This window comes from Rhodnius prolixus, unplaced genomic scaffold (assembly GCF_049639745.1).
Source record: "Rhodnius prolixus isolate KJV_2025 unplaced genomic scaffold, Rpr scaffold_5, whole genome shotgun sequence".
NCBI classification, from domain to species: domain Eukaryota; kingdom Metazoa; phylum Arthropoda; class Insecta; order Hemiptera; family Reduviidae; genus Rhodnius; species Rhodnius prolixus.
In genome coordinates this window covers 2951612-2975642 of record NW_027411624.1, presented here as the reverse complement: position 1 = coordinate 2975642, position 24031 = coordinate 2951612, and the positions used below count along the sequence as shown (strand labels likewise).

The window sequence follows — 24031 nt, the reverse complement described above, 5'->3', positions numbered from 1 at the left end:
TGGGAGTAGGGTAGAGTTGTGGAGGATGTCTAATTCTCTTTGCTAAAGTCCTTCACTAATATTTTCCTTTGAAAAAGTTTTAACTTTTACTTATTTTCGGTAACTTTATTAAATTTACTAAGTAGTTTGATTAGCTGAGCAGGGAGCAGATAAAGAGATTGGGATCCGGATCGTTTCCACTTCCTGTTTCTTTCCAATACCTCTATGCTACCTCCATCTACTCTACCTCATTTCACCTTAATTTAAGAAAATTTCATTTCCAATGTGTGTGAGTGGTCTATTTTAAACTTCCCGGAAACGGTACACTTGTCCCGTGGGCTGTCTCAACGATTCCTGTAAGTGAGAAATTTTAACCAAATCAAACTAAAACAATTTCTTATTTAAATGGTAGTTCCGGTCCCGATTTTGACCAAAATCTTATTCATCCATCCTCTATTAAAGATCTAAAGTAAATATCAATTCCTAATTTTCTGCAATCTCATTATTATTATTATTTTTTAATGATTTAAGGTGCGCCAACAACTCACGTTATTGGTGCCCGGAGCTTTTTTCAGTGCTCTGCCGGCCTCCGGACAGTGTTCTCTTGTTACACCAACAAGTAAGTGGTGTGTCCAACACCGGACAGTGAGCTGTAGGAAGCACCTAGGAAGAGAAAATCTAAGGGTCAGCAGCTGGATTCGAAAACCCGGGACCTCCGCGTGGGAGTCCAGTACGCTAACCGCATAGCTAATCCCCTCCCTTATTATTATTATTTTGAGAATGGTAGATTCTCATTGGTAAAATCTACTTATTCAGACACGAGGAATTCAAATCAATTCTGGAAAGAAGTTGGAAATCTGCACCTCATCTCCTTAATTAATGGAGTAAGGGTCAATTAACGGTGCACAAACTATACTGCAAAATTAGGTACTTCCGTTTCAAAAGGGTTAGTTAACTTTATGTGGAGTCAGACAGAAGGATCCATGTATTATCGTGTTCATACAAACCCCGCAGAGGGAAGTGGACAGCCATTTCAGGGAACTTGACTGCGTCCCTGTGGAGTATTCCAGTCTTAACAACTAGAAATAGATACTGACCCACTACCGACACTGTACACATTAGGGCCTGCATAGGTAGAGTTGAATAGTGTGCAACTATTTGGGCTTAGGTTACCCACAGGCAGAGTCCAGCTCACCTTATATCGTACAAACACAAACTTACAGACGAGTCCACGTATGGCACTGTACAAGTGGCCCTCATTCTAGGCAAAATTATGGTCACTCAAAGGAGCTACAATAGATCTTTCAGGAGCGCAGTGGATTTGGCTCTTAGCCATTTCCTCCTTATAATACGCACGGACAGACCACTTTCTGGAAACCACTTTTAGGACTTAGGGTAACTTAAAAACAGTTACTTCTGGATAGAGGAAATTTATAATAATCGCAATAATTTTGTATTAATAATAGGAGAAAGTATAAAAGCATTTAAAAAAAAGTTTTATTACTATAGAAATGTGCGTCGTTATTGCCGACATTTTAATGTTCGTAATTATTATTTACTTTTCATTATTGATAGTACTTCCGATCATGTTGAGGGCGTATTGAAATAGGGTCTAATTATTAGAGGAAAACGGGTCACTAGTTAAGGCTGTCAGCTACTATTAGTTGAATTAAGTTAAACTGATATTATTTACTAACTTCCGGTGTGCTTTTAATTGAAAATTAATGAGCCAAATGTATTTATTTTGTAATTAGTGTAGTTTTCTTGGCTTCCAATTTTTTTTTATTTAAGTTTCAAAATCAGTTTTGTCATTTTGTCTGTAGGTACCCTCATTCCAAGAACCTATTTTTATTTCCGGGAAATATATTGTACAAATTGGTGAAACAATTTTTCCTAGAATTTATTAAACGCGGGATATGAGTTCCGGTTGATAATAAATTGGCCACATCAATTTTATCTCGGCAAGACCTGTGCGTATTGTAAGAAGAAGAGTAACGGAAGTATTGTTTGCGTGTTAGTCAATGGTTGCACAACTTCTCCCATATAAGGCGCCCTAAAGCAGCGGAAACAATTTACTGACTAATTTTGTACACAATTTTTGTCAGCTGCGGGATTTAAAATAACTGGAAATATTGACTGAAAACAGGTTTGCTGCGAATAACGGTAACTTTTGCAGTTTCCACAACTGTTTACTATTGTCCTTAGAGAATGCATGATATTGGGTAACCATTGAGCGCTAACTAAGATGTTTCTTCACTGTTTCTTGATGATCTCAACTTTGAGCTTAAAGCTTGGAAAGCTCAAGTTCAATACTGTAAAGTTTTTCCTTTATCTAAAAAAAACTTTAACTACAACTAGTGACTGCCACTAGTTATTAAATAATAAGTGTGGGTTTGATAAATAATAAAACTCGCTAAATTTGTAAGTAATAACCTGATTTATTAACACATTAACATTTACTAGCAACTATTGCTATTCATTACAGTTACCATTTACAACAGTCACAACAGTTTACTGTTACTTACTCACTTCGTAACGCCACAAAACTGTTCCACGACTGACCACTGGTCCGCACTGCACTGAATTGCACTAGTCTCAACTGCACTAACAAAACTTTGTCTTACCCCCACTCCCATTGGGACCGCTCCCTTGGCTTTTACACAGTGATGGACCGTTATAGACTTCGGTCACTAAACTCCCAGAACAATCTGGGATTTTAGACCTTTCTTCTCCGGCTCAGGTAAAGTCTAGCCTTTTGTTTACACAGTGGTGGACCTTTATAGACTTCGGTCGCTAAACTCCTAGAACAATCTAGCCCCTTTCTTCTCTGGCTCAGGTCAACTTCGTTACAATACGTTCTCCCGACTCATGGAAAACTGCTGGTGAATTTAATTCCAGTCACTGACGGTACTCCAGTTATGACTCTTTTCGTATTGATGTCCCCCTTCCCACTTAGTGCTTTTGCATTTTTTTGTTTTTTTTTAGGACTATAAAACACCCGTTAAGTTTACGAAAAGCATTACAAAAAAATTTGTTTTATAGTAGCCTTTATTGCTACATGTCTGTACATGCGAACAATAACTGTGGCATGGTTAGAAAGGGTAATAAAAACATCTGAGGCCCCGGAATTTTTAAAAAATTTAAATTTTCTCCTTTCTTCCTGTAATTACACGTCTCTAAAAATAGAAATATAATTTTTCTTTTAGGTACTTCACATGAAATGGTATTTTAATGGGATTTCTATGCAAATAGTCGTAAATCATGCTTTTCTTTTACATGCCCATTGTAAAAGGGAAAATGTCGTAATAGTGCCAGTCTTAGATTTTCGCTTTTTCACCGGAAATATAAGTTTTTAGGTCATCTGATTACGTAGAAGGAAAACGTTGAAACGTGTACTCGCAGCGTAAAAATAGAATTTCATCACATTTTGCTACTTATCTCAATACAAATACATTTTTAACTCGTTGGCAAGAATACCTACCGATCGTCGTAATTAAGAATTATTTACAGGGTCACAAGCTGACCCGCGGGTCATAGGTCACCAACCACTAACTTAGGGCATCTAAATGTCCGGTGTAAACTTAAATTCAACAATCTGACAAGATAAAGATGAAAATAATTAATGAATCCTTTCACTTGATTCCATTTCGTGTCACTTGACCGCTCATCACAGACCCAAAATCGGGGTAGGAGTGGTAGTAGAAAAAACCGAACTCTGGCCATCAGTTAGAGGCCTTTTCAAATACGAGGTTCCATTAATAATAAAAACAATAACTCCACCATCACTCTGCCGATGTGTCCATATTTGGGTTACCTAGGGCAGAGGTCGGCAACCTATTTTAAGTAGAGAGCCATTTTTCCTTAAATAATTTTACTAAATCTTACCAAGAGCCGAAAGGATGATAATGTACAAAATTCTGTAGATCAATTGTATTCTCAAATTATTATTTTATGATATTCAATAACATTTAAATGTTTTATATATTTATTTCACATATTGCAAAGTAAATAAACTTATAAATAATAACTTAACGAATGAAAAGGCGGCAGTCTTACAATATAAATCAAGTACTTTATTTTGATATTGTGTAATTCTATTCAATTTCGAACCTATCACATTTAAAATTATTTTTGAAAAAATACTTTTAATAAATGGAATTTTAATTTGTTTCAATAAAATTGAAATATACAATATATTTTGGGCAGGCTGAAGAGTCACACAATTTGGATAAAAGAGCCGCATGCAAGGTTGCCGAACCCTGGCTCTAGGACATTTATTGGTTAGAATAAGATCCTTGTTCGATCTCTTCTCGCCAAACATTAGACTAGAGGAAACGTTCCCGTCCAGCAAAGAACATAGAAGCTCTTTTACCAGAAAAAAAACTAGCCAAACTAGAAGCTGGCTAGCAGGAATATATCCTGGTAAAGTAGGGGGGCCGTGGAGGCAAAAAAGAAAAAAAAGAACAGCAGTCGTAGGAAACAGGACGAATGTCCAGGTTTAAATTACTTTTCCTGTTAGAGTTGACCCCACACAGAGAACCACAGACTGGTCCAGCAGGCTGACGCTCATCCTTATTTTCCAGCTGCTTGCCTGGACAGCTATCTGCCTCTCGGCCTTCCTATTTTCCCAGAACATTTTTCTCTTTTTTTCCTAGATTTTTCCCCTCCAGGTGAGAGCAAAAGTCAGGCCAATGCCTTATATATATATGTATTTCTTGCAACTACTACTTTAGCCCTCTATATGTCTCGGACACATTACTAACACATTGGCCGGGAAATTTACTACATTACAACTCTTCTAAGACTCTGTACAGTCCATTACTTCGTGCCATTCTCTTTAACAACGTGTCTATCTTCTGTAAAATAGATCATGTACTCCCTCTACTTCTTTTAATGGAACATACGTCCATCTATTGCTATTTCTTAAAATAGAAAAGACTATGTTGCTTGTTTTCCTGTTGTTGTACTAAGTGTTCCAATTCTTTCTAAAATGGGATATAGCCCTTTATCTTTCTGACTTTATGGCGTCACATTTTTCTTTTATATACGAAATTCATTACTGGATAAGAAAAATTATTCGAATTTCTCAAATTTTCTGTCAAGGATTTCCGCTAGAAATACTTGTTCTGAGGTCCCCCCGAGTCCAAAATAATGCTTCCTAGAATAAGGCGCAAGTTTGAGGGTTGGAAGCTCAAAGTTTATGAAAATCTGGTTAGATCCACATCACTGGATAATATCGTTCATTTTCATGGCACGCTTGTTTATTTTGGCCGATATTTTTTCAGGCGGGGCTTTACGTCCAACTACTAATTAGGTGTCGATGGCGGAGGCGACTAGCAAACATACTTTACTATAAATTTCTCATATTAACCATTAAATAAAATCCAAGACCTAGACCGGGGGAATTAAACCCACTAAACCAACAATACATCTTAGCTTTGCGGGTCTAGCCTATAACCACCTAACATACTTTACTATAAATTTCACATATTAACCATTAAATAAAATACAAGGCCTAGACCAGGGGAATCGAACCCACTAAACCAACAATACATCTTAGCTTTGCGGGTCTAGCCTATAATCGCCTAACATACTTTACTATAAATTTCTCATATTAACCATTAAATAAAATCCAAGGCCTAGACCAGGGGAATCGAACCCACTAACCAACAATACATCTTAGCTTTGCGGGTCTAGCCTATAACCACCTAACACACTGCAATAAATTCGTTTAGATAAACATTAACTAAATAATATTCAAGGCCTAGAGCGGAAATCGACTAACCAACAATTGTCATGATTATTTGTAACTCTGAATAGTATCCGGTTTCGAACTTTCATCCATCAGCAGAGGTAGATTAGTCAGTTTGGTGTAGAGAGTTCAAGCTTCACTTCCGTTTCCGTCTCGCACTAAAGTTGCTGATTCAGCAAATATAAGGAAACATAAGTTAAGCTTGAACTCTACATTAGATTGTGACAAAGAGCGGTTCCTTCATAAGGGCGAAGGAACGCGGGCAATCCAAAATGCCTACTATTATTCTGCGTCCAGCGGGGTTTGAAAACCAACAACATCCGGCTAAAAATTGCCGGATAGCAGAACTAATAAAGTAGTGACAGGGCACTAGGGAGCATGGCGACTCAATCTGTTAAGAAAGTACTGGTAAAGATTACCAGATGCCACAATCTCTGGTAGGGGAACATTTAACCTCCCGAAGACGAGAAATCTAGTTTTAGAATAAACGGGACTCTACATAAAGCTGGAACTCTACTCCAAATCAGGGATGCAATTGTACAACTAGGGATAAAATCAAGGATACTATCCAAGACTGCGGATCTAACCTCAAAGGAAAAGGATATTTGAGCCCAGGAACAAAAAATAAAATATGTCCGTACTGGAATTGATTATTAACAGTTCGAAGAACGCAAAGCCTAGTGTTGAGCAAAATTACCCTTTCTAAACGCTCGCTGGTACGATCTAAAAGTGACAAAGAAAACTTCTAGCCACTGATAGATGGTGGGGGAAGGCCTGTATTTGTGTTTGAGTGGAAAACTGGTGTGTTGGGAAATTGTTGTTAGTGAAAAAGGAAAACCCCAAATAGAAATAAAGTAAGTGGTTTTGGCTGGCCGACTGCGGACGCGCCCAGTGTGCCCTAATCTCCTCGCAACTGTTTGAACATACCCTCCGCTCTGGGTGTGGGGGTGAACTCCCATTAGCGCCTGGGAGTTGGGACCCTAAGTTTTATTACATTTAATTACAACCATTATTCTTAACGTGAAGGTTTTTTCTTTTTTTTTAGTTTTCCTCATTATTATTAGATGGTTTTTCCACCATCATTTTTATTAATTATAAAGAAGCGGAAAATTTGCAAAAGAAAAATATATGTTTAATAATCTGGGTATACTTACAGAGGACAGTTATGAAGGAAATGCTCTTAACATAGAAGTTTTCCAATCTGTGAAGCATTTTCTGGGAAGAAAGGCTTGGTACGAGAAGAACTGGTTTGAAGGGTTCATTGACTTTGTTTTCGTAGCTTTCTTAGTTAGGATTTTTATGACAGAAAACTGGATGGGCCCTGTAAAGTTAGTACAGGAATCAGGTAGAGATTTACGGGAAGTCAAAATGGTTGGGTTAGGAAGCGCTTTAAGAGCGGGAAGTGCAGGTCCTTGATCTCCTGTTTTAGTCACATAATCCAGGATTTTCCTGAATTCAAATGTTTCTAAAAAAAAATATATAAAATCAATTAGAAGCGTTTTTTTTACTAGAGTAAGAGATTGTCGTGTGAGTAGTCAGTACACATTGTGTTTCTCTAAATGAGTTTTGATGTTACAATTAGTACCAATATTTTTTCTAGTAACTAAAAAATAATCCACATCTTGACAATAATTTACCAACGTTTTCATAATTAATATTAATTATGTTTACAATGAATGCATGAAATTTTAATTAACGTAAACAATGAACCAATGGAAAGGTGGACAATTAACAATCGTAATTGAAGTAAAGAACATTTAATTAAAAAGTTATGCTGGCATTTTTTTTAAAAAAAATTAATTATCAACTTTTTCTTATTTCAGTGTGAGTTTGAGAAAGAAGGTATCTAAAAAAAACGAAAGAAAGTTTACAATATATTTCCGGCAGTAATTTAGCAATTCCTTTACCGGAAGTAATACTTTCCGTATTTTGTTTTTGAGATTGGTTACAAAAAGACCCCCAACGATTTCCTTTAAATTTGATTTCCCTTATTGAACCACATTTTATACTGAAACTTTTATTTGAAACATTATAAATTTTAGGGACTTTTTTTTGGAAAGCTGGACAGTTAGGCTTTTCTATAAAGTGCCATCTTTGTTTAAAAAACTAGTACTGACCACCTAATTAAATTAAAAAGATTTCATTCAAGTAAAGTAAAGTAATTGCTTATTTTTTCTACACTAAATCAATAATACATCTTAGCTTTGCGGGTCTAGCCTATAACCACCTAACATACTTTACTATAAATTTCTCATATTAACCATTAAATAAAATCCAAAGCCTAGACCAGGGAATCGAAGTCACTAAACCAATAATACATCTTAGCTTTGCGGGTCTAGCCTATAACAGCCTAACATACTTTACTATAAATTTCTTTTATTAACCATTAAATAAAATCCAAGGCCTAGACCAGGGGAATCGAACCCACTAAACCAATAATACATCTTAGCTTTGCGGGTCTAGCCTATAACCACCTAACATACTTTACTATAAATTTCTCATATTAACCATTAAATAAAATCCAAAGCCTAGACCAGGGGAATCGAACCCACTAACCAACAATACATCTTAGCTTTGCGGGTCTAGCCTATAACCGCCTAACATACTTTACTATAAATTTCTCATATTAACCATTAAATAAAATCCAAAGCCTAGTCCAGGGGAATCGAATCCACTAACCAACAATACATCTTAGCTTTGCGGGTCTAGCCTATAACCACCTAACATACTTTACTATAAATTTCTCATATTAACCATTAAATAAAATCCAAAGCCTAGACCAGGGGAATCGAACCCACTAACCAACAATACATCTTAGCTTTGCGGGTCTAGCCTATAACCACCTAACATACTTTACTATAAATTTCTCATATTAACCATTAAATAAAATCCAAAGCCTAGACCAGGGGAATCGAACCCACTAACCAACAATACATCTTAGCTTTGCGGGTCTAGCCTATAACCGCCTAACATACTTTACTATAAATTTCTCATATTAACCATTAAATAAAATCCAAAGCCTAGACCAGGGGAATCGAACCCACTAACCAACAATACATCTTAGCTTTGCGGGTCTAGCCTATAACCGCCTAACATACTTTACTATAAATTTCTCATATTAACCATTAAATAAAATCCAAAGCCTAGACCAGGGGAATCGAACCCACTAACCAACAATACATCTTAGCTTTGCGGGTCTAGCCTATAACCGCCTAACATACTTTACTATAAATTTCTCATATTAACCATTAAATAAAATCCAAAGCCTAGACCAGGGGAATCGAACCCACTAACCAACAATACATCTTAGCTTTGCGGGTCTAGCCTATAACCGCCTAACATACTTTACTATAAATTTCTCATATTAACCATTAAATAAAATCCAAAGCCTAGACCAGGGGAATCGAACCCACTAACCAACAATACATCTTAGCTTTGCGGGTCTAGCCTATAACCGCCTAACATACTTTACTATAAATTTCTCATATTAACCATTAAATAAAATCCAAAGCCTAGTCCAGGGGAATCGAATCCACTAACCAACAATACATCTTAGCTTTGCGGGTCTAGCCTATAACCACCTAACATACTTTACTATAAATTTCTCATATTAACCATTAAATAAAATCCAAAGCCTAGACCAGGGGAATCGAACCCACTAACCAACAATACATCTTAGCTTTGCGGGTCTAGCCTATAACCACCTAACATACTTTACTATAAATTTCTCATATTAACCATTAAATAAAATCCAAAGCCTAGACCAGGGGAATCGAACCCACTAACCAACAATACATCTTAGCTTTGCGGGTCTAGCCTATAACCGCCTAACATACTTTACTATAAATTTCTCATATTAACCATTAAATAAAATCCAAAGCCTAGTCCAGGGGAATCGAATCCACTAACCAACAATACATCTTAGCTTTGCGGGTCTAGCCTATAACCACTCGGCCACTGTGGCGCCCGATTTAATTTAAAATGAAATTATCAAATTTAATGAAAAACGGTTTCCGAAAAGTGCCACTTAATGAATATAGATTTTTCCATTAATTTGAGATTTTCACGAAAATGACTCCCACGATTTCCTTTATTCTTCTTCTTCTTCTTCTTTTCGTGGAAAAGTGTGATTAATACAGTGTACTAAGGTAAACATTTTCTTCAATAATTTTCTTAGAAAAGTTCGCGGAATGGTTGGGTTAAACTTTTCTTTCAAGGTTATATTTTTTTTTGCCGCTGTGTGGTTTTAGAAAACCGTACAGTGTTAGTGAGAATTAAATATGGCTGAACAGTGAGTAGCTGTCGGGAGGTGTTGTGAGAGTAGTAGTAAGAGCAAGTCATGTGAGTGGTCGCATTTCTAAATCTTTATTTTTTTGCATTATATAATTATAGAAATTATTTACAGATCGAAGAACTGGCTGGAATATTCATAACTTATGAAAGAATAGAATACAAGCCAAAATCTCTCTTTATTTTAGCTTCAGTTAACATTGGCCCTTGAGGACTGACTAAAAGGAAAGCATTGTAAAGAGGAGAAAGGGAAATTATTAGGAAAAGTGAGGAAAATTTAATGTTTAATTTTCATTTTTATCAAGAGGAACTCCTATGTTTTGTTCTTTAGCAAAATATTAATGTAAAATGAACTCCCCAGTACAATGAGATATTTTTGTTTGATGATTAAACAATGAATTTCATCTTGATTAAGCAAGATTACGGTTGGCTACACATCGGAATTTATAAATAAAGACAGCAACATCATTCTAGAAAGATAAAGAGAAGAATAAATAAATTGTATAAAGAAATAAAATGGATTCCATCCTATTTTAATAAATAGAGTCTTGTTCTTTCTTTTTTGGGATGATCCCATTTTGTTTCTATCTCTTTCTATATCTATACAGGTGGGCGACCATGCCGGTCGGCTAGGAAGGGATGGCCACCAATCATCCAATCAAAGATGATATGCTGGAGGGCCTCCAGCCTGAGATGGCCCTATTCGGTATGGTGTGGCTACTCGGTCTTAAGGCAGAACTGAGACGTTTGGAGGCGTTACAAGAATCACAATTGGCTCAACCCCCCATATACACTGTACCTCCGCCTCCATCTCCATATTGCAGATTGCATGGATATCGCAACCAGCCGCCCCCCTCTAAAGGTTCGAACTCAGAGACTCACAAGATTCCTTAAATAGATGTCTTAAATAAAATTAAAAGTTTATTATTAATTGTTATTTTAATTAATATGGCTTTAAACAAAAAATAATTAATGGTTTCGACCATCACGATCACAGGATAACACAGGATATTGATCAAATGAATTCGAAGGATCCGCTTTCCTGTCAGGCGGTCTTACGATCACGGGACCATTAAGCTACTCTATACGAAAAGGACTCAAGGGGAGGGTAACTTGGAAGAGATTGTAAGGCAGCAAAAAATGAAATTAGATCTAACGAGACTGGACTCGAAACAAAAGTAAGACTTCAGGGTCAGTGTGATTGGTCTGATTATTGACGTAGAAAAGTGCTGCTAATGATTGCTACGTAGTATTTTCGATTGGGGGATTGGATAGGTTCTATAGAATTGGGCCGCTATAGTTCCAAGTCCAGATTGGTGCTAGTATAGAGTTTCATTTTGGATCGTTTATCGAACAGTCACAGAAGTTATGGTATCTTGAGCTTAAGTCCGGGTGTGGTGATTCCAGGTCAAGGTACAGTCCGGCGAGATGGTACTTTATCTCTAAGAGGAAGGAAGAATATGGTACAAACACAAAATTAGAGGGAGAATACTTTATGCAGTTTCATTAACCTTTAATCTCCCATTTGGTGGTGGCACCAGGTTTCGAGGAAGTCAAGATGAGACTCTCTGGATGTGTGGGATGGCAGTTATGGTTTCCTAAGGATTTGCTAAATCATAATGTAATTTGGTGTCTTGATGTTAAGCCATACACACGGAGTATTGACAAGGGCTGCGAGAATACTTCCTTGAGGAACTCCTGCTTGGATTGGGTGAACAGGAGAGGAAGAAGAACCTTTGATAACTTAGGAGAAGCGATCTGATGGGAAGTAGGTGCTGGATAAAAATTAGATTTGAGCTTAACCGATTCATTGGAGAAATCCTGAAAATACTAATTAGGGATCAATAAATTTAAGTACGAGCTTAAGTACCCCTTAAGTATGTCACATGTTTCGAAGTACTAACTCTCAGTTATATTCAAAAAGGAATAACTCCACAGGAATAGTAAAGCAAAAATTTCAGAAAATTTTAGCTTTTCAGCAGAAAATGAAAATGCATAGTCTACATCAATCTTTGAACTCACGAAAGTGAAGTAAAGTGGTCCAGATGAGTCCTCTTGCAGATAGAAAACGCAGGTGTTCCTCTCTTAATGTTAAAGCGGATAACTATGTCCCTGTAGCAGGAGCACCTGTCTTCTCGGGCCATTTAAACGAACTTAGCTAATGTATTGAAGTGATTAAAAATAAAGACTTTTATTTAAAAGAATAAATTAATGTAATACTATTTAATTATAATTAGGAAACAGTTTATTGAAATCAAAAGATGGCTATTTGGGACCTCCATCTTAAAAAGGGACATTTAGAATTTGTAGCTTTAATATAGGGATTTGCCATGAATCCCTTTTCAAGCTCGAGTGTAATCATTTTTGATCCTTGTGGGGAGTCGAAACTGTTCTTTCATCCCCATTATATTAAGTTGGAAAATTGAAAGCCTGGAGCTGGAATTTTCAAACCTAATTTTTATTGATGATATAAATTAAAAGGTCATTAAAAGTAATCCCTCCAGGTTGCGTTACCAAAAGGATTCATTACATTGCAAATTATTTCTTTGAGCTAAATATCTTAAGAAAATCTGGTAAATATATTTTTAAAGTAGATTATCTGGTGAAAACTCTTTAAATCTAGAGAGAGGTATTGTCTTATCGCTGCTTTTTTGTTATTTATGGCTTCCATAAATAAATAGGCTAGCAATAAAAGTGAAAAATTATGGCAATTTTTTTTTTGTGTGGGTTGGCGTTCTATATGGAAATCCAAGGAAAATTTATTGTGAGGTTTTTCCCAATTTATTGTAATTGTGTTCTTTTATTTTATTTATTTTATTATTGGTAACTCAGCCATGTTGTGCAATAGATTAGGTTTTTAGATAAGAAAATTTGGTAAAAATCAATGCTTAAGTAGATTCTGAACTTTTAAAGAATTGAGTTAGGCTGGAAACTTAGTGGAGCGGCTAGCAAAGCGGCGATGATAGCGAAGAGCAAAGCGGCGATGATAGCGAAGAGCAAAGCGGCGAAAACAAACACTCTCTATAGATAGCGTTTTGCTCTCCACTATGCGCGGTCCCATATGTTACCTTGTGTTTGATTTCGCCGCTTTGCTCTTCGCTATCATCGTTGCTCCACTATGTTTCCAGCCTTAAGCTGTTGTTGAATAGTTTAAGTTGGTAGATTATGCTTGGTGGTTCAGCGAAGTACCTTCAACCTTCTCCTACACCTCTAAGAGGTTTCTATAGAAGTTGGGAGTTAATGGACTTTACGTCATGGATGTTAGAAAAATAAATCCTCCTCTCTTGGATATGTCGTCATCATTAGGAGTATGATATTTGGGGAAAACCCCTTTTCAATACATAACCTCCAGATGCGCTTCATATCTGGACCGATTACGGTAGGCCAGGTCAACTCATTTTCAGAAAGTTTTCGCAGAGCTTAGTTAAGCTGTGTCGGTTGACACATGCTTATTCTTCTTTCTAAGCCACTTTTTTGGGGCAGAGATCTTTGGCTTAGCCCCCTAAGAACAAAAAAGAACGGGGGTTCTTTTTTGCGTCTTCCCTGTGGCCAGGAAGCATTTGCGGCCGCTGCCTCACTTCTTTTCTAGGTCAACATCTCTTGGACCACCCCCAAACTAAAGGTGACTCTGCATTACTTCTAGTTGTACAGTCACTCCCTACAATGGGCTAAGAACCTTTTTTTTTCTTGTCACTTAATGGGCCAAAGTCCTCAACTTTCCAGCTTCTGCTTAACTTTCCGTGAACTTGATGGCAGTGCTGACTTCTAAGTCAATCATTATTTTAAAGTGCTGCTTCTTTTTTTTTTTCTTCATCTTCTACATTTATGGCACTCGTGTGATTGTCTTGACCTGAGTACACCCGAGAGACCAGGCTATAATCCAGGTAGTTAACCAAACCAGAATTATGCATCCTCTCAATGTTTCAAACCAGAATTTACTTCTTGTCTGGATTTGGTTTATCCCTAATTAAAAATTTAGTATCAGTCAGGATTAACTCCTATCTGACTCCTATAGACGGCCATGATTAATGTAACATACATTGTAGAGTACCAGAGTTTTACTATTCTGGAAAATTGCTCATACATTTTCAAAGACTCCAGCTGGAAAAATTTGTTCATCCTTTTATTTATTTATAAGTCATGAGGTTTAGATTTTTCTCTGGTATAATATAAAAAAAACCCCTCTCTTTATATGGTATTTATATATATAATATTATGTTTGTTTCCCTGTGACTTTTGTGAGCCAGTTACTTCGTCTGCATTATGTTGACATCGTAATCCTCTTCACTTGAACCTTCAACTCTAAGCGCCCAAGCATTTGCATCTGATGAAATATTCCCATTGAGAGGCCGCCATCTCCTGTGGGTTGTAGTGAGTTTAAATACTTTTTTTCCCCTATGGGTTAACCTCTACCTATTACCTCTTAGCACAGTCCTTTAAGTCCCCATTGCCTGCTCATTAAACTTTAAAAGCTACCAATTATTATCCTTATGGTTCCTGACTTTTTTTTTTCTTTTTTTTTTTTTAAATCCAAGACTACTCCAAAGAAGCTGGACAGTTGTTAGGTTATTTCCTTCTCTTGAGGTAATTGCCAGACAGAAAGTTCTTTTCATTTTGAAGTAAGGGAAGGGACAGACAAAAAGAGTTTTGAACCTTCTCCCTTGGGACTAGAGGAGCTCCTCGGTTAGGCTCGAAATAGCAGGAAGCAAATTTTACTAAAACGTCCATCTTTGGTCAAAACCTTTCTCTGACTTCTACAATCCACTTATTTTAAATTGAGATGAAGAAATGAACAGAATTGAATATCAGCAATATTATGCACATTTGATCTAATTCATTCTCTTCGATAATTTTCAGTAATTAAAATCAATTTTAATCAATAAAAATACCGATTAAAGTTAGTTATGATATTAGCTATTTTTCTGCACTGTTTGCAGCGATTTATACTCAGTGTTTTAATGAAAATTTTAATTGATTGTAAAATCATTTCTTTTTCAGGTGAGTTGTGATTCCTGATTGATTGCTAATCTCTGGTACTGGTAAGTTGTTATTATGTATTTAATTCTTTGTTTAATTCTTATTTGTAGTTTGAGTGATTTCTTGATTCATCAGGAATTAGACAAAGTTTAAATTTTATATTTTATTTTTAAAAGTTTATGAATAATTTGATTATGCGTTCGATTTTGAGACACGATTTTATTTTACAAAAACTTTACAAAACACTATTACGACCAATATGGACATATGGAGCAGAATTGTGTCCATCCAACATCCAACCTATCCAATCTTTCTCAGTCTAAAGTCCTCCGCCGAATCGTTAACGCACACATTCTATGTCTCCGTCATGATCTCAATATTCCGTATGTAAATGAAGTTAATCCACACCTGGATTCCTGAAATTTCCACGGCAAACTCTCTCGCGATCACCCAAATCCTCTGGCTCAATCACTCATCCACATCGTCCCATCCTGCACAATCCTCCACATCGTCTAAAACGGCGTTGGCCACGTGACCTCATTGGTTCCTAAACCCCAATAAGTTCCTAGAGAGTTCCAGCGCTGGCTGGTTTCTCTCATCCCGTCATCCTGGTTGTGGCACTGAGCCAGAGCTCCACTACACTTTTGCTAGATGTATATTTTGTAGAGTTGCAAATAAATACTTAAATTACAAAATGTTTTTGATTAAAAATAAAGTAGGTAGTTGAATAAAAATTAGTAACCAAAAACACATGTTCTGTGTTCGTATACATTGCCTTTATAATATTACTATTTAATTAAATGTTTAAATTAAGCTAGAAACGAGAGGAGAAAATTGGTTAACCGGAAATGGTACCTTATCGCACACATTCTGTGGCTTCCCTTTGGGTAAATTGTGAGGAGCGGAAGTCTTGTGAGTGTGCGCCCTTGAGTTTTTCACATTGTAATGCCGCCATCTTTTTTTTCTTTACATAGCCAAAGTTAAGTTTTTAAGTTTTTTTTTTTTTGTTGACATTTCCACCGGCCACACAACAACAAATGAACTGTAACTTTTTTCCATTTGGCTGTCAAGCAGAGTTTTTCCGTCATGGCTGGGCGTGTTGCAAAGTTTTCTCAGCAGAGTTAACCAACACGAAGGGGCTTAAAAGGGAAATAAGATGATCGCTGTGAACCACCCCCCTGAGAGCTACCGTTCTCTCTCTCTCTCTAACGACGGTTCTCTCCACTTCCGGAGAGAAGTCAGCGCTCCCTTGAATCTGCAGGATCTACATGCTCGAAGTGTGGAAGTGATAAATTTCTGCCCAAACGGCGGCAACCAGAATCTTGAGCAGTTTCTTCTCGGAAGAAGCTATCCGCTTCCGATAAGCTAACAATTTTTTCCCCCCCATTTAGAAGTAGTTAAACAGTGTAAAACTTCCGGCAATGCTTGTCTTAGCGGAAGTTGAATGCTTGACTCTTTCCCTAGACTAGACAAAGAGAGAAGATTCTACTAAATAAAATCTTGACAACAATTTAATTTGATTGTTTACCGTATACGAGGTGTGGCTATTAAATAACGAGACTGATGCTGCTACAGAAGAACTATGCATGCGCCAAATCCTAACCACCGACAGGTGTGCAGCGTAAAGCCTTCTCTTTCGTGTTTGTAGAGAAATCTGTCTGACCGGAACCGTCGTTTGTATAGGAGCTGTTAGTTTCGTTTTGCCGAAAACATGATACTACACAACGTAGTAGAGCAACGAATTGGCGTGAAATTTCACATCAAAACTTGGTGAAACCGCTACTGAAACTTATCTTTTATGGAAAGAAGTTTATGGTGATGAATGTTAATCACGTGCACGAGTTTTAGAGAGGTTCAAGCGTTTCCAAGATGGCCGATAAGACGTCAGAGATGATGACCGCCCAGGTCGCCCTTCCATGTCCAAAACGGATGAAAATATCGATTATAATTAATCAACATTACTACCGTGAGGTGCTTGCTCAACTCTGGTGAAAGAGAAGGGAAAAAAACGACCCGATTGGTGGAAGAACAAGTGACGGGGTTCTCCATCAAGACAACGCGCTGCCAGCTCACACTGCATTGTCTGTCAAGACGACGTTTCTAGCTAAGTACAACATCCCAGTTTTTTAGGCCATCCGCCTTATTCGCCTGACCTGCCTGGCCCCATGTGGCACACGTCATGAAGGAGCTCACAGCACTGTTTTGGAACAATGGTAAATTCGCATGGAGCGTTGTAGGGATAGAGGAGGGGTGTATATTGAAGGTGATAATAACTAAATATGTTTAAATTTAAAATAAAATGTTTTACAGCATCCGTCTCGTTATTTAATGGCCACACCTCATATGATCTTTTTTTTTGTTTTTAAAAGGTCGATTTCAATTGCTGCCCTTCGTTTCCATAGAATTAAAATCATTTACTGCTTCCGGTATATCGTCGAACGTTTGCAGTATAAATTCCATCACTCTTCACTTCCTTCAACGTCGAAAGAATGGAGGGGAGATTTTATTATATTTTCGAACGTTTCAAACTTTCGCGGAGTTCTTTATTTCGCTATAATTATTAATTTGGTTAAAGCCCCCCGGGGGGAGCACCTCCTTCGGACAGCGGCGACCATTTGATTGAATAAAATATAAACTCTACTGGAATTGAAAACTTGGCCAGTATCTTGGTGAAATTAGTACACAATACCTGTCATCAACAGGTATCCCCCTCCAGAACTAGTTAAATGAATGTAGAAACCCGCCCGAAGGAAGTTACGAGTTTAAAGCGAATATACTCGGAGTAATTGAGTTTAAAATGATATTGAAATCGTTTTGTTCTGAACTGAGAGAAGAGTTACTTTTTTACGATCTTGTTTATCCCAACTTTAAGTAATGTTAAATTAATTCAATTTAAATTTCAAAGAAAATGTCAGACAAACTTTGCTTCTTAATACTTAACCAGTTAAGCGGTGGAATTTAGTTCAAAAAAAAAAAAAAACAGTGTGCGGAATTAAAATCACGACAATGACCGTGTATACAAGTCGAACGCAGGGGGGCAAAACAACCAAAAGTTTACAATAGTCGGTAATAGTCACTGCAAGCGACTTTTTCTGCTGCAATCTCTCTGGGGGCTTACAGATTACAGAGCATTCTGTGCTCATTCAAAAAATCTTGCACCGCTTCACGCTCTAGTTCACTAGGGACGCAAGAGATTTTTTTACAAGGAAGAAAAGAGCTTTGAATTCTGTGCAAAATGAATTCTGAACCTCTATCTAAAAGGTAAAAAACGGCATTGCACAAGGGTTGAGAGCTTCTATTTGTGTGCCTAATTCCCCAATCTCTAATGCGGGAGACCAAACATGTACCAACCACTTATCATTTGGCTGACTGCCCCCTCCGTGGCAAAATACTTGGCAGTTCTATTGGTAAGATAAAGGAAACATCCCACCAAATAATATTGCTTATTGTTAAACATAGGATGGAAGATTTGCGAGGAATCGGTCAAATAAAACAACTCGTCTCTTTGCCAACGTTTCGACAAATATATTGTCCTTTTCAGGGCGTGGCTATGCGGGTTGGTTGAGTTACAGCAACTGTAGAGGATTTATTTATTGAGTTACGCCCTGAAGAGGACAATATATTTGTCGAAACGTTGGCAAAAAGACGAGTTGTTTTATTTGACCGATTCCTCGCAAATCTTCCATCCTATGTTTAACAATTTGCTGTCACGAAAACTATATATTCATTCTTATTGTATTTTATTAAAATTTCGAGTTTTTTTTATAGTTAATGGCAATTTTATATTTTTCACAACGAGTATACACGTCGAACGCACCGTAATAGAGATTTGGTTTGACGTGTATTCACGTCAGACTCGCTTAACAGGTTAAGTAACCCCCATACGTTGTTGTTCCAACTTTTTCTAACACCCCCCCAAAAAAGAGGAAGTAATCTAGTTAAACACACTCGATTTTCTCATTCTCGGATGCTGGCTTTACTGGAGAAACATTTTAACTTATAACATCCTTTAAAATTCCCGCCTCCTCCCCACAAAAATCCTGGAAAAATTATTTTCAGTACCATTTTTTATTTATCCATAATTTCTTGTTCAATATTGAATGTCTATCAAAATAAGTCGTTTCTTGGTTCAATACATTTGAGTCTTGTAAACGAATTCCATCCATGGGTATTTCATTGTAAAGACCTAGGATATTTGATTCTCTGGGCGACATTGATTGTCCAGATTCTAATCCATATTTACAGAAAATCCAAGTGCTTCTGTTAGAACTAGTGTTGTTCAAGAGCTGTGAGCTATAAGGCTATAAAGTTCGAGCCTTTGAGCGCTCGAGCTCTCAGAGCTCAGCGGGTGGCTCGAGTCACAGAGAGCTCGAGCTGAAGCCTCACAGAGAGCTCGGTGAACCTCCAATTTTGTACTAATTAATAAATTAATTTCTTAAAATAAAATCAAGTTATAACAAGGTAATGAATTTTTCAACATATTTTTTGTATAAATGAATACAATAATTTCTAAAATGTTCGTTGCTCATTGATTACTCGTCACTGCTTAGGAATTTAAAAAGGCTTGCACTTTATGAGCCTCCAACTTGAGCTTCACGGCTCCAGCTTCGAGGGTTACAAGGCTTCGAGCTCTGTAGGCTCAAGCCAGCCGTAAAGGCTCGAGTACGAAGCTCGACTCGGTTGAGCCTTCAGAGCTAGAACTTCAACAGAACTGGGACAGAGTATGAGAAAAAAAGAAGAAGATGCCCGTATCTTTTGCATGAGTAAAGATTTCTTATTATTTGCTTTGTAAGCGTTGAAAAAGGGTGTAGGCAACAGTTTCAAGGCCAAATCCCTGAGGAACCTACCAATTTCCATAATACAGTAAATTAATGCAGATTTCTTAGCCCTTTGTGAAATTAGGTAAGGATGAGAATTCCTTAAAAAAGAATTTCAAAACTTGAACTTAATACAATAAAGTTCTAACCGGTAAAAGAAAATCTAGGTAAACTTTGGTATTGAATATAATCAAAGAATATATGAACAAAATTTTTCCTGGAGAACGGCTACATACATATATGAAGTCTGAAGTATAACCGTAATGGAGTGAATATGAACTTTTAAGATTAGTTTAAGAAAATTCTGTAGGAAACTCCCGGATAAGTGTATTTCCATTTCCGTTTCTTCCAGTTTTATTATTCTTCCGCTTTTAGTTTTATGCCAGCTTCCTCCACCCCCTCATCAACTTATATCTAAAAGATATTTATTTTCCCTTCGCCAATAATTTCCTATTGTCTATGCTGCCTTGAGAGTCCATCTTGGAATTGTTATTTTATTGAATGATACGGGGAATTTCAAAATGAAAACAATTTTTTCATTATAGTTAATATTTTTATCAGAGTGAAGGTATTCATTAAATGACTCAAAAGTGAATAATCAATTTTTTGTAATAGTAGTAAATAAACTATTCTTGGCCTTAAAAAAGGCATGACTGCCGCATTTCCAGCCCAATATCTCGGAGAGTCGCGTTTGGAAGGATATCGCTCAGAAAAGTCGCAAGGCTTCACGATCAGAATTAGTGCTGCATATGCAACAATACCCTTCGGGACCTACTAAGGGAGCAGGCAGCTACAACTTACTTTATTCCTTTTCTGCTAGTCCCGTGTAGGCTTGCTAGAATTTGGTACCCAGTTAGACCCGTTTGAATGTCGGCAGAAAAAAAAAGAAGAAGACGACCCTAGCAGTTGATTATTTCTCGCCAGAGTTAACGCAGCAATACAAAAGATGAGACTTACAATTTAATCAGACGTCTGCTTAACCAACATGCTCAACAATTAGGCTAGGATGTCCACGCCTTTACCCTGAATCTGACAATCTTATATTAGGAAACCCACGAAAAAAAACATTAACATCTACTCCCAAAAACCTTAAAGACACTATTTCATAACTACGGATGTTTGGAGAATGTTCTGCGTTTCGAAACTTAACCTACTACTTCCCGGCGTCACTGCTACTCCTGAAAACTTCGATCTAGATGGCTGTTCTCTGTTTAAAATTAACTGAGAGTTATCAGGGGCTGGTTTTTTTAAACTCGAAGATAAACTCGGAAGTTGCTACCACAAGACCATACATTCAGTTTATAGGAGCAACGTTAGGGGCCACCACTATACCTTCATGATCGTTGTATAGTGTTGCGATGGCGTGCAACGTTGCCATAGTTACCTTTATTACCACCATCACACTATATCTATTTATATTTCCTGGGCGTTACTGTTGGAATTATCCCCTTATTTTATGTTTGTGTTTACCCTCTATTAAAAGAGGGTATTTAAACCACCGGAAGAGAACGTATAGCTAAGTCGATGTTAAAATTTTTATGACGTCCCTACACGTATTTATTGCTCCATCATTTGTGAAATTATCTTCTAAAATTAGATTCCTTCCTTCCTGTAAACGTTACTTTTCTGAAAAGGTTTCCTCAAAGGGCTATTTCCTTTTAATTTTATTGGTTAAAAATATAATATAACAACACTTTCTTCTGAATCTCTAGAAAGAGCTGTTATTCAAATATTAGGATTTTATTTTATTCTGGATTTGGCTAGATAAGGAAAACTTGCATTCATGTCTAATTTTCGAGGTCGAATTTTCAATGTAAATATCTATTTAAAGGTTTTCTTGGGGATTTAAATGGGGTCGTATGTGTAGTGTTGTCTGACGGTTTATCTGTTTGTGAAGTGTGTGGTTACCAAACGAAAACATTGCAGAAAGTTTAAATTTTGATGATCCTGTTTAGACGCCACCAATGACAAACCTTTCACAATAAGCTTTAGGAATCAGTCAATCGTCCGGAAGTGATTCGATGTTGTTTGTGAGGAAGTGGTTACTAACAACGAATTTATTTACGCATAAGTGGTTCTAAAACTTGAATTTGAAAATGATTTTCCGGAAAAGCTCAAATAAGAAAAGTTCTGCGTGAGTGTGGGTGGGGGTGGGGGTGGAAAGGGCTTGTACTAAAATTTCCATTTCAGCGTAATGCATGGTCTTATCGTCTGTTATTAAATATTAGTAAGGACTAACATTAATTGTTTCAAAAACGATACCTTTAAAGTGCTTTTTAGTAAAAATTGCAAGTTTCAGGAAACTTTAATCACGTCAAATGGCGGAAAGAGGAAGTCATGAGAGTAGTTCACGCCAAATGTTTTTTTTCCTCTGAACTGTAGCCAATCGTACTGCTCAATTACTTTTTTGTGAATACGGTTTGCTTTGAAGCGTTTGATTTCTGTCCGTCTACTTATATATTCTACTCCTTGGCGTAAGCCAGTTACTTTGGTACGGCTCCGGATGTCACATGACACTCAGGTTTGGTGGTGAGCTAGAGTTCAGCTAGGCACTGGATTTTGCTAAACCCAAATAGTTATAAGGATAACCTATTGCAGTCGGCTTCTTAAGTGTTGTTAGCCTGGAATACTCGCAGGAACTATGTACCATCCCTGGTAAATATACGAGTATATTCCAATCCCTTTTTGCAGGAAGTGTATTATTCCCTGATAAAAGATTCCAGAGTTAATTTCTTATTTAAACGAGATTTTCTATGTTTTGCCATTCTGTCTGTCATGTTATTCTTCAGTGGAGGACAGCTGCTGAGATTCTCTGCTTTTGTCGACGTGCGGCTATATAAGACTCACAGTGAATCTTGACGAGTTGCACGTATTCACTTTGGACCTCACTTCCTCTGCTCTCTCTCTCTCTCTCACACACACGTCTTACCTGAAATCTGATACCCGTTGTCCTACCACTTTCTTAATCTAAGTCAGCCATGTCTTGTAACTCTTATCACAAGCGACTGAACAGGGTGGGAGGTCAAAAAAACCTGATTGAAACAAACCCAATTTGCTTTCGTCTTGTTACATTTCAATCGACGAAACTCTTTTTCAACTACAGTCGATCTCAATTGAGACTACGTAGATGTTAGGGCTGCTATAAGTTACCTCCAGTGAATCCATCTTGAACCAATTTTTCTAATAAAAGTGATGATTACTTTATCTTTCCTGTTCCTCCTTCTTACTCGTGGAGGTCTTCCGGTCGTGCAGATAGTAGATTTTTGTTTTTATACCGGAAATATCCCAATTTTAAATCCTCCGAGTACAGGAAACGAGGTTTAAAGCTTGTTATATCTCTGATATCTCTTTGGTCTTGTATTTGTTTGTATCCTTCCTCCACCCACCTGGATGGGAGTGTCACTAATCCCAAGGATTTTATTTAATAAACATTGCCATAAACTAACATTTTACTTGCAAATCTGAATCTTTTGAATACATTTTGGTTAGGTAGGCAATGCTGGATAACAACTTTGATTTCATCCGTCTTAGCCATGCATTTATCTTACTAGTTTAGAAGTTTCATCCATCATCAGAGGCCAATTATCGCCTTGGTGAAGAGATTTTGACTTAATGGAACCTCTGGTGATGAAAGGAAGTCATAAACCGCCAAGGGATGCTAAAAAAAAACATGCGTGCTACTACAGATAAAATAAAAAGAATAATTTAAAGTTAATTACAATAAATTAAAAGACAGTTTCCCTCAACAAACTCAACAGTTAATTAATTAGCACCATTTCAAGCAATCAGGTACGTTATAACAGTAATAATACAGCACCGTGTTTGCATTATCACGATCCATACATCATCGAGTATTGTATTTCCATTAATCAGCTGACGCTGAAGTTAGGTTATTCCTACCATATCAGCTGTAATTTATGATGTAATTAACTGTAAATTTAATTTTTTATTTCATTAAAAAAAAAAAAACTAATTTAAAATGCATTAAATAAATATGTTTTACTAAAACTTTTCGTCAGGACAGTTGTATTAAATAAGGGTTGATCGTCAAAAACTGCACGAAAAAGCGTAACGTTGAAAAACACCCAACTTTGACAATTTTTTTCTCTTTTTCTATAAAAGATAAAATTCCAAAATTTTCTTTAAATTATAGGGCAAACCCTCCTTTATAACTGTAATTTTTTTGCAACAACCCAGACCTAATAGATTTTGAGAA

The 24031-nt window shown here is 36.9% G+C and overlaps 1 protein-coding gene across 4 annotated transcripts in view; it reads left to right on the top strand.

Annotated features, from left to right (window-relative positions):
• Nucleotides 1-24031, top strand: part of dlg1 (MAGUK family member discs large 1) — a 775373-nt gene that overhangs the window by 266650 nt on the left and 484692 nt on the right. For all 4 annotated transcript variants that reach the window (XM_074136765.1, XM_074136768.1, XM_074136767.1 and 1 more), the window contains exon 2: nt 10630-10883. In XM_074136765.1, coding sequence (XP_073992866.1) covers nt 10661-10883 — 223 coding nt within the window. In that variant the 5' untranslated portion in view covers nt 10630-10660. The remainder of the gene's footprint in view (nt 1-10629; nt 10884-24031) is intronic.